Source organism: Pieris napi, chromosome 3 (assembly GCF_905475465.1).
Source record: "Pieris napi chromosome 3, ilPieNapi1.2, whole genome shotgun sequence".
NCBI lineage: Eukaryota > Metazoa > Arthropoda > Insecta > Lepidoptera > Pieridae > Pieris > Pieris napi.
The window spans coordinates 11,948,672-11,963,069 of record NC_062236.1 but is presented as its reverse complement, the minus strand read 5'-3'; the positions used below and the strand labels follow the sequence as shown (position 1 = coordinate 11,963,069).

Below are 14,398 nucleotides of genomic sequence, written 5' to 3'. Positions count from 1 at the left end.
GTTCATCCCATTCCCAAAAAAGGTGACCGCTCTGAACCATCCAGCTACAGACCTATCGCAATCACTTCTTTATTTTCAAAGGTAATGGAGTCTATCATCAATAGGCAGCTCTTGCGATATCTGGAGGAGCACCAGCTAATTAGTGATCGTCAGTATGGCTTTCGCCGTGGCCGCTCGGCTGGTGATCTTCTTGCCTATCTAACTCATAGATGGGCCGAAGTTGTGGAAAGTAAGGGAGAGGCATTGGCCGCTAGCTTGGATATAGCTAAGGCCTTTGATAGGGTTTGGCATAGGGCGCTTCTTTCGAAACTACCGTCATACGGTTTGCCCGATGGCTTATGCCGATGGCTGGCAAATTTTCTTGTAGGACGTAGCATTAAAGTCCTAGTTGACGGAGCGTGTTCCAATCCTAGACCCATCAATGCAGGCGTTCCGCAAGGTTGTGTCCTTTCGCCGACCCTGTTCGTTCTGCATATCAATGACCTGTTGAATATCGACAACATCCATTGCTATGCAGACGACAGCACCATCGACACATTATATTCCGGCCATCCGAACATGTCTCGATCTGAAGTCGATGAGAGTCGCAACATACTTGTTCTCGAAATTGAGTCGATTCTGGAGAAGGTTTCTGTGTGGGGTAGTAACAACCTTGTTAAGTTTAATCCTACAAAGACTCAGGTTTGTTCGTTTTCTGCCAAGAAAGATCCTTTTGTCGTATCTCCTCAATTTGAAGGCGCTCTCCTTAGTTCGTCACACAGCCTCAGTATCCTTGGGGTTGGCATTTCGAAAGAAGTCCAATTTCGCAGTCATCTGGAAGAAAAAGCCAAACTGGCTTCCAAAAAGCTGGGTGTTTTGGGTAGGGCTAAGCAGTATTTCACTGAGGTGCAACGTATGCAGCTCTACAAAGCTCAAGTACGACCTCATATGGAATACTGCTCGCATCTCTGGGCCGGTGCTCCCAAATACCAGCTTCTTCCTTTTGACCAAATTCAGCGAAGGGCTTGTCGAATTGCCAATCTCCAATGTCTTACTGATCGGCTTGATTCTCTATCGCTACGCAGAGACATTGCGTCTCTTTGCGTTTTTTACAAAATTTATTACGGAGAGTGTTCTGAAGAATTGTTTGGGCTGATCCCTCCTGCCTCTTTTCAACACCGTACGAGCCGAACGACCTCTAAATTTCACCAGCATCATCTTGATGGTTGGAGGTCTTCCACGGTCCGCTACACAAGGCATTTTCTTTTGCGAACTAGCGAACTGTGGAATCGGCTCCCGGGGGGGGTCTTCCCTCAGAGATACGACCTCCAAATTTTTAAAAAACGAGCCTACTCCTCCCTCAAAGGCCGGCAACGCACCCACTAAAATGGGTGTCTATGGGCTGCGTGGACTACCCTTTTTGGTCGTCCCGCAAGCTCGTTTGCCCCCCTATTATATAAAAAAAAAAAAAAAAAAAAAGAATTATAAATCTTTTTCTGTGGGTTTTTTCTGGGAAACATCTAGAAAATTGATGACAAATTATGATCTGTTTCAGATTTATAGATTATCAGAAGAAATCCTAGAGCAAGTTGTGCAGGACGATGGTGAAATCCAAACATCTACTGTGGTCGCTGTATATTTACAAAAAACGTCAGTGTTCCTTAGTCTCTATAAGAAATATTGTTTGGGATTGAAAAGAGCCGACTGTGTGCTGGTGAGTTTAAGTCGCGGTTACCCACGTGCTTTTAATTAATCTAATTTCATTATTGTAATAGATCCGGAAAAATAAACTCTGAAAGTTTACTAACTATTATATTTTTTCTATTAAAAATAAAATGAAAAAAAGGAAAAAAAATATATTCAGTGTATATTTTATATCAGTGTTATACATAAGATATAAAGCTTTGTTTTAAAAGTTGAGCAGTGTAGGCCTAGTGTGCGACTCTCATTTCTGAGGTCGTAGGTTCGATCTTGTGCACCAAAGGACTTTCTTTTTAAATGCGCATTAAATATTCGCTTAGACACCGGCTTGCCTTAGACCCAAAAAGTAGCCGGCGTGTGTCAAGCACAGGGCGCTGATCACCTACTTGCCTATTAGATTGACAAATGATCATGTAACAGATACAGAAATCTGAGGCCCAGACCTAAAAAGGTTGTACCGCCACTGATTTTTTAATTATAAGAATGGCAAATGAGATTGTTATTTTTGTATTGATTAAAACATTCATATTTCATTGTTTTATTCCTATTTCATTTAATAAAATCAGTATTTCTCAGTCGTAATTAAAGAAGGAACTTTTTTCAGCATTTTTGACTGAAGTTCTAAATTATAAAATATTTCTGCATCTGTTTCAATAATATATTTCGTTTAAAACCAAAAAAATAGGTTTTCGTTTACAATGACAAATATATCTAATATTTCTGCGTTTATTTTATTCATCGTTATTCATTAGTATAAGAGAACTGAAACAACACACGCCTTTACCAAGCTTTCATTTTTTTTTTCAGGTGAAAAAATCAAAAGACCCAAGCGGCGCTTTCTCCAGATTTTGTACCAGTCCGCCCATACCCAGAAGACGACCGGATATTACGTCATTAGTGCATAAACCATTAGAACAGTTCCGGGAATTATTACGACTGATGCGATCAGCCGCTGTTGCCAACGGCACAGGACCTTATGACCAGCTGGAGAAACAGCAGCTTCAAGTTATCGTTGAACAATTACAGGTAATTTTGCTTATATTCTATTGTTGTACGCGAGTGGTTTAAATAGAGTAAAATTAAATCCTCTATTATTGGAAGCACACCGTTGACCCAGGAACCGTACATTTTGGTCCCAATTTTGGAGACCATTTAACATTGATTTTATTCAATTGATTGAGTAATTTACAAGGGACCGAAATAAAATTTCGAATTACCGTAAAATTTTAATGAACTACTGTCAAATTATCGAGAATCCACTGTATATATTTCTTAGTTACTACAAGTAAAGTACAACATACCATACACATTCAAATAAAACTACTAGAATAACTAACAACAAGTAGTATAGTTTAGTTAATACATAGGCATTTTTTACCATTTACCAATGGGCAATCGATCAATTCTTTTAGCATACGTTAAAGAAACCCATAAACCCAACCATTCGTTGCTTTTTGTATGTTTACAACCATTAGAATGTAAGTACCAAATGTAATGTTTTTGCGTGAAATAAAGTGATTTTTATTTTATTTATTTAAAGAAAATACCAAATTCAAGGCCTCAATTGTGTAAAAAAAATAGTTAATTGACATTATGCTAATTAGTTTATATGTAATTGAATGATAAGATAATATTTTGTTGTAAAGACGGGATATCAAGACGTCACTGCTGGATCCGGTTTGATGGGCTTAGCTGGTGATGGAAAACCTCTTCTATCAGTAGCTGATCTTGAAAGTAGACTTGTGTTCACTAGATGTAAGGTAAGTACAATCCTCATATTACAGCTAAATATTGATCTCGAAGCAATTTGTTAAAGATTTTCTGCTTGTGTGAATGTTGGCGTCGATTGCTTCACATCAATGAGCCTCCTTTTCCTGGTATTAAAAACACACACACTTTTAAAAAGACAGTAATAATAGAACAGAGATGATCAAAAGCGATATTCAAATTAGGTTTTTGAAGTGAAACTTCTTTAGGCGCATGAGGGTAAAATTTTTATGAAACGTCACGAAGATGTGCAGCGTTTTTGTCGAAGAAAAGGGAGAGCGATTGAGACCGATTGAGAGAGAGAGAGAGAAAGGCGAATTACTTTATAGAAATTCTATTTTTACAATTAAAATTTCGTAAAGAGAATTTATGAAATATTAGTGTTTTATATTTTATGCAAAATAATTTATTGAAATCTCTAAGGACGACTTGTAAATTAAATTGCCACGTGTTTGTATTATTCAATTAAAAAAATAAATTTATTATTTATATTTATTTTACTCTTTTAATATTTTAATGACAATTAAATTCATTAAATTCCTAACGTATATCCTTTTTCCCTCTCTCTAAGTCTCAGAAATTTTTAAATTTGTATAAATATGAACAAGAGTTAAAAATTACTTTGCCAAAAAAGTTTCACATCTGACACGTGTACTTTGTGCGCACGCACTTTTTATTAATGTAAACGTATTTTTTATGTCCTTTTTAGCCCTTTGTACTCAGCACAGGAGGAAGGCAGTGGATATTTGGCGGTGAACTCTCAAGGGTAGAAGGTAGAACTGTAAGGCCTTATTGGGCCTTGCTATTTAGCGATCTACTCCTGTTTGCCACCGTGTCAAGAGATCGGGTACTGTTCGTAACTGAAGAACCAGTGGCCTTGGCTACTGTGTCCGAAACCCAGTTCAATGTTAGGAAAAAAGGTATATCAATTTGAAAATGAAATTAATTATATCACTTCAATGCTCACTGTTTAGCTAAAAAAACATGAAAACTCAAAATTCACTTCATAATGGTGCATTAAAAAAAAAATTATTTAAAAAAATTGCACTTTGCATTTGGAGCTATAACAAATTAACTTTCTAGCCACGGAATTCCGTCTCTCATTGGGTCGTGCGGGTGGTGAGAGTCCGTTGGTGTCATGTTCCCCACGGACTCCCAGCAGGTCAAGGCCTATTGTGCTTCGAGCACCTTCTATAGACCTGAAGGCTGTGTGGCAGAGTTTATTGCAGAGACAAATGTGAGTTATATGATGGCTTGAACGGAGCAATTTATGTTAAATAGTACCAATATTATCTGTAGTGCTCTTTTAAAATCATCACTATTGGTTAGCTCAAGTATAAATATTCGTAGAATTTTTTTTACGTAATGTTTGGATTTAAATGATTTAAACATATCATCTTAGACGTTATGGAGATTATTTCGAGTATTTGTTTAAAAAAATAGAAATATGAAAGTCACATGTTATAAACAAAAAATGCCTTTTGGTGCAAAGAAATACCCAATAATAAACATTAAAACATCATTGTAACAACAAGAGAATTCAAACCAAAACCTTTTCTTCCAGTTCCCGCGCTCACACGATGTCTGGTACGCCTTTGGGTTCACCTCTCGACTCTCCGGACCCTCAGCTTACCTTCAGTCTCGCAACGCTGGACTCCCAGCAACGACAGGTATCGGCGACAAGCATACAAAGGCATTCCAGCCTAGCTCTCCTTCCAGCTAGCTCCTATCGCTCGCACCTTAATATGCTGGTGGAGGAAAAGTCTGAAAAAGAAGTAAAAGTTAGCTTTGATGTCAGCCCTTCTGATTCCCCTCAGCCCAGACCAGTAAGAGGGCCTCTCAGTACTGTTTGGAAAACAGCTCCCACACCAGAGACTCCGTCTGCAAATCTCTCCCCAGTAGATTCTCAAACTTTTTCATCGCATTTTGTCTCATCCTCTAGTATCGAGAGAAATGATGATGCCCCATCCCCTAGTGCATTATTAACACCAGACGGGGCTGAAGACTATTCAGAGCACTCTATTTGCCCTTGGGAATCCTTTGAAGCAGATCTGGCGTTTGCCGATTTAGACATTGATCCTTCATATAAACACGACGTTGAGGAAAGGATATTTTTGCCTGATGATCCCCTTTTACCTCGTGTTGCTTTACCAGAACGGCCTACGCCCCCCGCATATTTAGAACTTTGATACGCAGAGTCAGATCCGGAGTTGGTAGATTTCCCCCGGAATCATGGTAACAAGCTAGCTTAATCCTATTTCAAACATGGCTTACGTCCGCAATAACAGTTTACCAACTAGAGTCTGGGTACCTACCGGGCAATGAAATTGCAAATTGCCCAAAATTTTACAAAAAATTGCCATTTAAAAAATAGCAATCCTTTATCCAAGTATAAGCGATTAACCTATCTATGACTCTAGTAGCTGTTTCTTTTTGTGTGTCGCCTAAATGATCTTGGAATTAATAGTATTGGACACCTATACATTGTTATAAATACCTAAATATTTGTGATTGGGTCACACATTTGTTGGATTGTTAATAATTGCTTATATTAAGGTTGTGGTAATCAATTTTGAGAGACATATTTTCGAATATTACCAGTATTTTCTCAGAAGTGTTTTAAAGGTATTAGTTTAAGATTAATTCCCCAAACGAATCAGAGCTACAAGAAATGTAAAGAACTGAACTTTTCCCATTTAAATGTTAGCTTACTGCTATTTACTGTTTACAGTATTAAACTGAGTGTCAAATGTGTAATTATAGGGTACCAAACTGTAGGTAATATACGATTCTTTATAGTTTTGTAACGTTGTCGCTTTTTGAGTCTTCCGTCCTTTTCTTATGGCATTTCACTTTTTAGTAGAAGCTGATAATCCATCCTGGCAATGTCCTAACAATTTTGTAAATTTTTTAATGATTAGCTTTTCTTTAGATTCTTAATATTAGGGAATCGTGGGCCTATTTTATCTACCTCAATATATTATTTAACAACTAATGTACCCATAGGTACTCGATTCGAGAGCTTAGGAATTGATATGGGCGCTAAAATAGGTCCCGAACCTTGCAATTTGTACAGGTCATGTGGATGTTTGGCGATTTGTTTTGCGATATCCGTTTTTACATTTGAGTTACTTTTGTTTTGTGCCATCTTCATCGTCGCGATACAAAGAAAAATGGTAGTTGATCAGAGCTTACATGTTAATAATTCCTTTTTCAAAATCTTACAATCGCAATCGTGAAATGTTCACATAACCTACCGCGGTTTTGTATGACCTAACTTTTCTACACGGGATTTGTACTTAGTAACAGTAATTTTTGACCTTTTGGCTGTGTGTAAATTTAATAGTCTCTTAGTATTTGTGGAAAGAATTTATAATTTTGAGAAAACATTTTAATTGTTTCCGGTTTTTGTGAACTAATTGGATGTTTGTGTTTAGATCATATTTAAAAATCGGTGAATAAAGTGAATTTGTCAGTGGTGATTTTTTTTTATTTCAACGTCCCCTCAGTCTGTTTGAGATCTACCATTTTTCTTTGTAACGCTATTATCCTATTTTATAAATATCAAAATCATGACCTAAGGTAAGTTGTTTTATATATTAAAATTGGTTCAAATTAATTTGGAGATTTTTAAACTTTTCGTCCAGTCTTAATACTAATCAACCAAGACTAGCATTTTTGTGAGTAACATATCATCGATGTACTTCCCATAGGTAAGGCGAAGTTCCGCTGAAACTCAAACAGGTGGTAGTGCCCTAGAGGGGCGAAGTTCTAGAAGCAGGGGATCCACACTTCATCTTCAGAGGTGGATGACTCAGCTTCCAGAAGCTGAAGAGTTGGATCCACCGGAACCGGATATGGAAGTAAGTGTAAGCTAATTAATCTACCACCTTAATATTAATATATCAATAACTCAACCTGACACCTGTTTATCAGATGTGGAGTATAGAGGAACTGAGAAAACGATCGAAGGAGCTTAATTTACTGGATGTAGCTGGATTGGTAGATCATCATGAAAAGAAAGAAACAAAAGAAGTTAAAGAAACGCCACCCGTTGAAAAGAAGGAAAATGAACATAGTCCATCCAAAAGCAGCAATTCTGGAAGCCAGGTATGAAATGAATGATTTTTCATCTTTGTGATCAATCTCATAAATTCTAAACAAGTCATTAATTATGGTTTTCTTTCAGATTACTGTAAGAACCAGCCCTGTAGTAGTAGACACGTTACCAGTATGTAGACAGTGCCACAAAAAATGTTTGTCCAAACCAAACAGTCCATTATTGTCACAAACAGAAACATTGCCTTTAAAACCAAAACCGGAAGCATCACCTCAAAACTCAATATCTAACAAAAGCTCACAAAGTCCATGCAGTGCTAGCTGTGAAAAGCGGAAATCCCATTTTCATTGTCACTTAGAACGCAAAGGTGCTATTAGGATAAAAGCTGAAGATGGCCCAAAGGCAGCAGCTAAAGTTATAGATTCCATAGAACAAAGTCAAAAGATGCTGAAATCCAAATCATACGATCTAAAAACTGATTCGCCAAACATGACCCGAAGTATATCAGACGGAAATACGAAAAATAAGTTGGAGTTAAGGAAAGATCATTCTATACGTTCCCTTAGTCCCACTTCAAGTAGCAGGAACAGCCCACTATCGACGAGTCATACGACATGCAGCTCTATGGTGTTCAATTCTAGTTCAAATGATTTAAGAACTTCAAATTCAAACATAACCAATCCAGTACAGTGCGTAATCGCTCAAGAAAAATACATTAATGAAGTAAAATGTGTTGAAAGTATAACTTTACCAAAATCAAAACATTCATCGCCTGCCTCTCATAAAAAAGATGAAATCACAAGACAAAAGGCTGAAACTGTGCTGAATAAAGTGTTAGGTATAAATATAGTTACTAGAAGAGAAAACGTTGGTACACGTTTGAGAACATCATCAGTTTTCTTAGACGACGACTCAACATTTGAAGACGATAATGATTTTAAAATTGAGAGAGGATTAAGAAGGTCACCTCGAATGGGCATCGCAGCGATGACCAAAATGAATGGAGATATTACGAAGAAATCCGAAGAAACTGAAGATCACAACGCTAACGTGAGCGATGTACTGTCGGACGAAGATACTGAACTAGGACCTCTAATGCTGATGGGTTTATCAGCTATTAATCCAGCTGCGCACTTAATGAGAGTTGAACCATTTAAGCATTCTATCACAAACATAAGTAACACCAATTCGAGGCCCAGCAGCATAGGTTCTGTTAAATCAGAGTCACCGATACCCAATATCGCAGTAGTACCGCCAACGCCTGATTATAATACTAATAAGACTGTACGTTTTTATATTGTAACTGAAGATATTACACTTTAATAAACAAGCGTTTATACATTTTCACGTTTTCCAGGATGAGCTTATAGATGATTCCCCCGATTCTCCCGATGTTCCAGATGACCTCCCTTATATATCGTTGAAAAGGTATTTATTTTTATCATAGACAGAAAATGGATTGAGGATCGTCACGGCAGATAGAGACCAATTCCTTTTTTCTACACTTTGAATACAAAATTAAGGACATAGTTTGTTTTACATTCCGTATAATTTAATATTCTATGTACAGAAGAATTTAAGAAAAATTGGTCCCTTTATCTAAAGCAAGGGTAATACTGAAACACTTGCCATGTTTGTCTTCTAACGAAGTTTTTCTCTTTCGAATTTGAGAAGTTTTGTGACTTGTAATTCACGAGTATACCGGGTTGCGACACGATGCATTCATACGTACAAGTTTGAGCTTTAACTCCGGATTAATATTGGAGCGATAGCAATGGTTTAAAATTGTCTCAATTGTAGATACGGCACAATGTCAAGTTTGGAACGATTACCCTCTGACGAGACTGATGATGGAAATGTAAGACTGACCGCAGAAGAACCCGACGCGGCTAAGCCGTATAATACAGGTATAGAAATATATCTTCAAAAGAATATACATAATTACAAGGTAAATTAAATGCACCTGTATTAATTCATAAAAACCAAAAATAAGATCAATCAAAACAGCGACTTTGTCAATAAAATATATGTTTATTTCTTTTCTTCTTCTTTAGGGCCTTTTCTTCCTTCCTAAATATTAATTTAATCACAAATAATTAAGAAGTTTGGTCGTTTAACGCTGGCAGCATTACCTCGCTGCATTGCGATACTTATTCGGAATAATAAAAACGTTGTCTTTTTAATTCCTTGTATCTATCTTCCTAAAACTATATCAGTCAATATAGATACAGATACATTGACAAAATCTTCCCTTTTCACCTGGTTTTTGTTAAAACATGAAATTATTAGAAGTAGTATATTTAATAACTGGTTACAGTGGCGAGTTCTGCTGGAGGTATTATGGGTTGGACGGCGCGTGCCGGCTCCTTTGTAGTTGAGAAAATGAGTATTTTTAGTCATACTGAAAATGTACCGAACACATCAATAGCCCACAAACAGCCATCGTTTTTAGAGAGGTTAGTTTATATATAACATTCAATAAATAAAAATCTTGATGTGTGTATGCGTTAATGTGTAATAATAATATTTTTTAATTAATAGGAGGATTGGAGACGAGGCGCTAAGATGAGTACGTGGTTGAAAAGTGGCTTGGAATTTTAGAATATAATAGTTTTCGTAGAAGTTTTATGATAGATCAATTTGAAGAAACTAGTGAATTTTCGATTTCAACATATTCTTCGCTAACATTTTAATATAATTAGATTAATTTTAAGTTATACTATTAGCTATTTCTTTACTTAAGAATAGAATTACTATTAGATTTAGAATTGTTTAGACTTTCAATCAATTTAGGACCAAGAGTTTACTGTGGTGTGCTATATTTAGAATAATTACTAATTAATTTGTAGAAATTTAATGTTTTAATACAAATATTTTTAGTTTTTGGATATTTTGACGTTTGCGTTTTAGCGATTATGATTTAAGCTACTCTTTCTAACTAGAAAGGAATAATTTAAGAACTTTCTTTATTAATCTAGGTGCCTTGGTGTAAGTGAGTGGAAGTCTACCCTGGGTACAGAAGATGGGACCATGGAGACTGGTGAAGGTAGCGGTGCCAGTGGTGAGGAAGCCTGGGGTACTCCATCATCTGGAGACTTGTCTGACAACCTACAGGATTCTGATCACGGCACTTTGTCGGTAACTATACATTACTTTATAATTACTACCAAAATTTCAATGCGGTTAGCCATGTAGCTTCATGAGCCGATTTATTAAAGTTGGTAACAACCAGGTCGCGAAAAAAATGTCGTCGAATATATTTCGTCGTGTTTTTGAGGCCAATAAAAACACTCAAGAAAAAAAACCAGGCGTTGCGTAGAGATGTAGGATCTCTCTACATTTTCTGCCGCATTTATCATCAATACGTGTGAAAAATTAAATGTACGGTAAAAATTTCGTTAACAATATTGAGCCCTTCAAAGTTGAATAGATACTAATTGTTTCAGTCTCCAACAAAGTCTTCATCTTCCTATGTTGGCGATGATGATACTGAGCTAATGATGGATGAGCTTCTAATGGCACCAACTATAACTGGTCCTACTACTTTAAGGCCACTTTTGCCAAGGTAAGTAACAAAAAAAATATTTTAAAAAAATTAGAAATAATATTTCTTAATTGTATTGATTGGTTCAGTATTACCAAGAGAATTTAATGTATGAAGTGTTAATAACATTTTTATAAGAAGGAAGATCATAGACTAGTTAGAGTTATGCTTTAATTATTATATAAATTTTTAACATTGCAATATGTTTATTGTATTGATACCATAAGACCTAGGCCTCCGTTATTCCAGCCTTGCGATTCTGTAACTCACTTTTCGAACTCACACAGCGGTTTTCGCAGTGAGTTACAGAATCGCAAGGCTAAATCTAAATCCGTTTTATTTATCGATATGTGTTAATAAGCCATCGACTTACAAGTGACTAATAACTAACGTTAACTAACGATTCATATTAAACCATTTCAGCTAATATCCTATACCATACTATAATATGGCACTTTTTTTTGACACTTAATTGACACATCGACCATAAAGATTTAAAAAATTACAGATTTAATTGTTATCCTATTTTAAAAAGTCTGCTAAAATAATAGAATTTATAAATAAAGATATATATGTCTAGTACCTATATATATACATTTAATACTCGCTCATACGGTGAAGGAAGACATCGTGAGGAAGCCGGAATGGCTAAGACTCAAAAAGTCGACGAAGTGTCTGACACACAGAAGGTTGATCACCTACTTGCCTATTAGAAACGGAACAGATATCTGAGGCGCAGACCAAAAAGGTTGTAGCGCCATTAGTATATATAGGAAAATTTACTTTAGCCGTCTCTAAATTAAAATACATTTTAATTACCCAACTATCAATAATATTACTCATTTAATACACAGTTGTAAAAATCTCTGATTTTTTTTATTTTCTTCTTCACAGAGACGTTTTCAGAAGACGTCTTGAACCGTTATTAGAAGAGGAATTTTCAGATAGTGGCAGCGAAGACAACAAACCCACCCCCACAAATTCTGATGACCAGGTGAATATAATTGAAGTTTCATTAAGAACTTGTAGCATCGTCATATGGTGTAAGAAAAACCCTGTAACCTGACGTAATAACTTAAAATTCTTATGCACATTTAAATACTGAAATCAAGAACGACGATTGGACAATTTTATTTCTTAAATATTGGTAATTAAATATATCATGTGTTACTCAGGGGTAATGTCAAACTTGGCCAGTAGTTTTTCAGTTTACTTTTTTTCTATGTGCGCATTTAACGTTCGCTCGAACGGTGAAGGAAAACATCGTGAGGAAATCGGATTGCCTTAGACCCAAAAATTCAATGACGTACGTCAGGTACAGAAGCCTGATACTTTCCTATTAGATAACCAAATGACCATGAAACAGATACAGAAATCTGAGGCCCAAACCTAAAAAGGTTGTAGCGCCATTGATTTATTTATGTACTTTAGATAAAGATATGACGTACTGTATTGGAACTTGGAATCAAGCCCAGCCGACATGATCCCAAATTAATATGTATTGTAATTGTTTTAACATTAAAGGCACAGAAGAGGATTTGCGAGGCACATTTAAGCCCCAATGTTAGCTACTTTTCTAAGCCAGACATTAGTTAGTTTCGAGTGCCAAAATGAAATAATTATCGTGTTTCATTACGATATTTATTTAGCTGTTATTAGCAAACGTTGCTTGTGCGAAGCTAAATTCCCTTGATCTTGAAAGCATGTCTGCATACGGGGTTTTTGTTACGTGTTTTGTTGAGTAATGAAAGTATATATGTACTATGTTCTCCGTACAGTTATGTCGTATAATACAAATTTGATATTACAATTGTTGTATGCTCCTATATTGTCAACTGATATACCTACTTCTTACGTAAATTATAGTTTATATGTTAAATTTACGTATATCTCTTGACAATTTGTTGTAGAAAAATACAAATTAGTGTCATAAAATACTTATATGACCCAAAAACGGTTACAAACAACTCAAGATAGCCGATGACTGGGTCAAATAAGTCTATTGTATTAAAATACAGGTCCCGAAGCGTAGAGTGCTAAATGCATGTGAATGGATTGTTGCATGATCCGAAATAAATTGTTATGTACTATTTTAGGTCCATTATGGGGTCACTTTTATGAATATTATCATTGAATAAATTCTCAATTATCATTGTACCAGTGGCGTAACAATAGGGTGGCAGGGCTGGCAAAATGCCACGTGCCCCCGACCCACGAGGGTCCCTGCCCAAGAGATATTATGTTCTCTAGATGAGTGTGAAGTCTCCAATACACATTGGGCTAGCGTACAGACCATTTCCTCTCGCCTAAGAGAGGAGGCCTATGGCCATTAGTGGGACATATAGGTACAACGTGTAATAAAGTACTCTGAAAATCTCGAAGTTTATTAAAATTAAACTGAGTACAACGTGAAGATTTTTACTGATAGAGCCCCATCAAAAGAATTTGCCACGGGCCCCAGATGGTATAGTTACGCCACTGCATTATACATTTCATTTAAAGTCTGTGATTATTATAAAAACCAGGCGAATATATGTTGGGGTTATTGGCATTATGTATAGAGTAGATAGGTTTAACTCACATTGTGATGGTCCGCTGGTGCGGCGCTTGTCGCAGGGCAGCGAGTTTGGCCCCGTTGCTGACGAATGCTGCGAGCCGCGCCCACCGCTCTCTGCTTCCGCGCCGGGTGAGTCACTCTACCGCCTCATAAAGGCTTCAAAACGACACTCTAAGACTCTAAAAGCACTTGCACAATCGTCATTGTTTAACACTGGCATCACCAATAACACTAAACAACTAAAATAATTTATAATCGAACCTTTAAATAATCACTGTATCCCTAACAGCCTATAAATTTGTATCTACTAAAGATGGCTTTCATTGAATTACCCTCCTCTATTTGGATGAAGGAGCAGATTGTACGTACTTATGCTGTGACTCCTTCGATCTTGTAATCTATGGTAGATATATTAAGCCAATAAAATGATTAATAAATTTCATAAGTTTGTGGTTCGGATTCATATTTGAATTACTGTAGAATAATGAAGGTTTTTTGTTTATCCGAAGTGGGCGTAGTTATCTCTCTAGATTATTCTGTATGTTAAGACGTTTAAATAAAATCAATAAATGTTTTGGGCGAGGCATGAGATGCATGTTTGTTCCCCATTGGCCCCAGCATGGTCCGTTAGTTCTCTTGTTTTGTGAATGAGAGGGAATAAGTACTGTAGGTTTTGTCAATCAAAGATTTTGACTTTTTCTTTTCTTTTAATTTACAATACTACAATAAAAATGCAATCCCAGAATCTCACTATATCTACAAGAATTGATGATTCAACTTTATCTTTTTA

General features: G+C 36.3%; 1 protein-coding gene across 7 annotated transcripts in view; it reads left to right on the top strand.

The window, feature by feature from the left end:
• LOC125063402 overlaps window positions 1-14,398 on the top strand; it is a 63,410-nt gene that overhangs the window by 40,042 nt on the left and 8,970 nt on the right. For 3 of the 7 annotated variants that reach the window (XM_047669826.1, XM_047669831.1, XM_047669832.1), the window contains 16 exons: window positions 1,535-1,693; window positions 2,488-2,706; window positions 3,327-3,440; window positions 4,157-4,367; window positions 4,531-4,684; window positions 5,012-5,117; window positions 7,161-7,310; window positions 7,384-7,557; window positions 7,637-8,791; window positions 8,865-8,935; window positions 9,308-9,414; window positions 9,825-9,963; window positions 10,486-10,645; window positions 10,954-11,072; window positions 11,946-12,045; window positions 13,668-13,737. In XM_047669826.1, the coding sequence (XP_047525782.1) occupies window positions 1,535-1,693; window positions 2,488-2,706; window positions 3,327-3,440; window positions 4,157-4,367; window positions 4,531-4,684; window positions 5,012-5,117; window positions 7,161-7,310; window positions 7,384-7,557; window positions 7,637-8,791; window positions 8,865-8,935; window positions 9,308-9,414; window positions 9,825-9,963; window positions 10,486-10,645; window positions 10,954-11,072; window positions 11,946-12,045; window positions 13,668-13,737 (3,208 nt within the window). Of the gene's footprint in view, window positions 1-1,534; window positions 1,694-2,487; window positions 2,707-3,326; window positions 3,441-4,156; window positions 4,368-4,530; window positions 4,685-5,011; window positions 5,118-7,160; window positions 7,311-7,383; window positions 7,558-7,636; window positions 8,792-8,864; window positions 8,936-9,307; window positions 9,415-9,824; window positions 9,964-10,048; window positions 10,077-10,485; window positions 10,646-10,953; window positions 11,073-11,945; window positions 12,046-13,667; window positions 13,738-14,398 lie in introns of those variants that run through there. The other 4 variants (XM_047669827.1, XM_047669828.1, XR_007119512.1 and 1 more) reach the window with 4 other exon arrangements.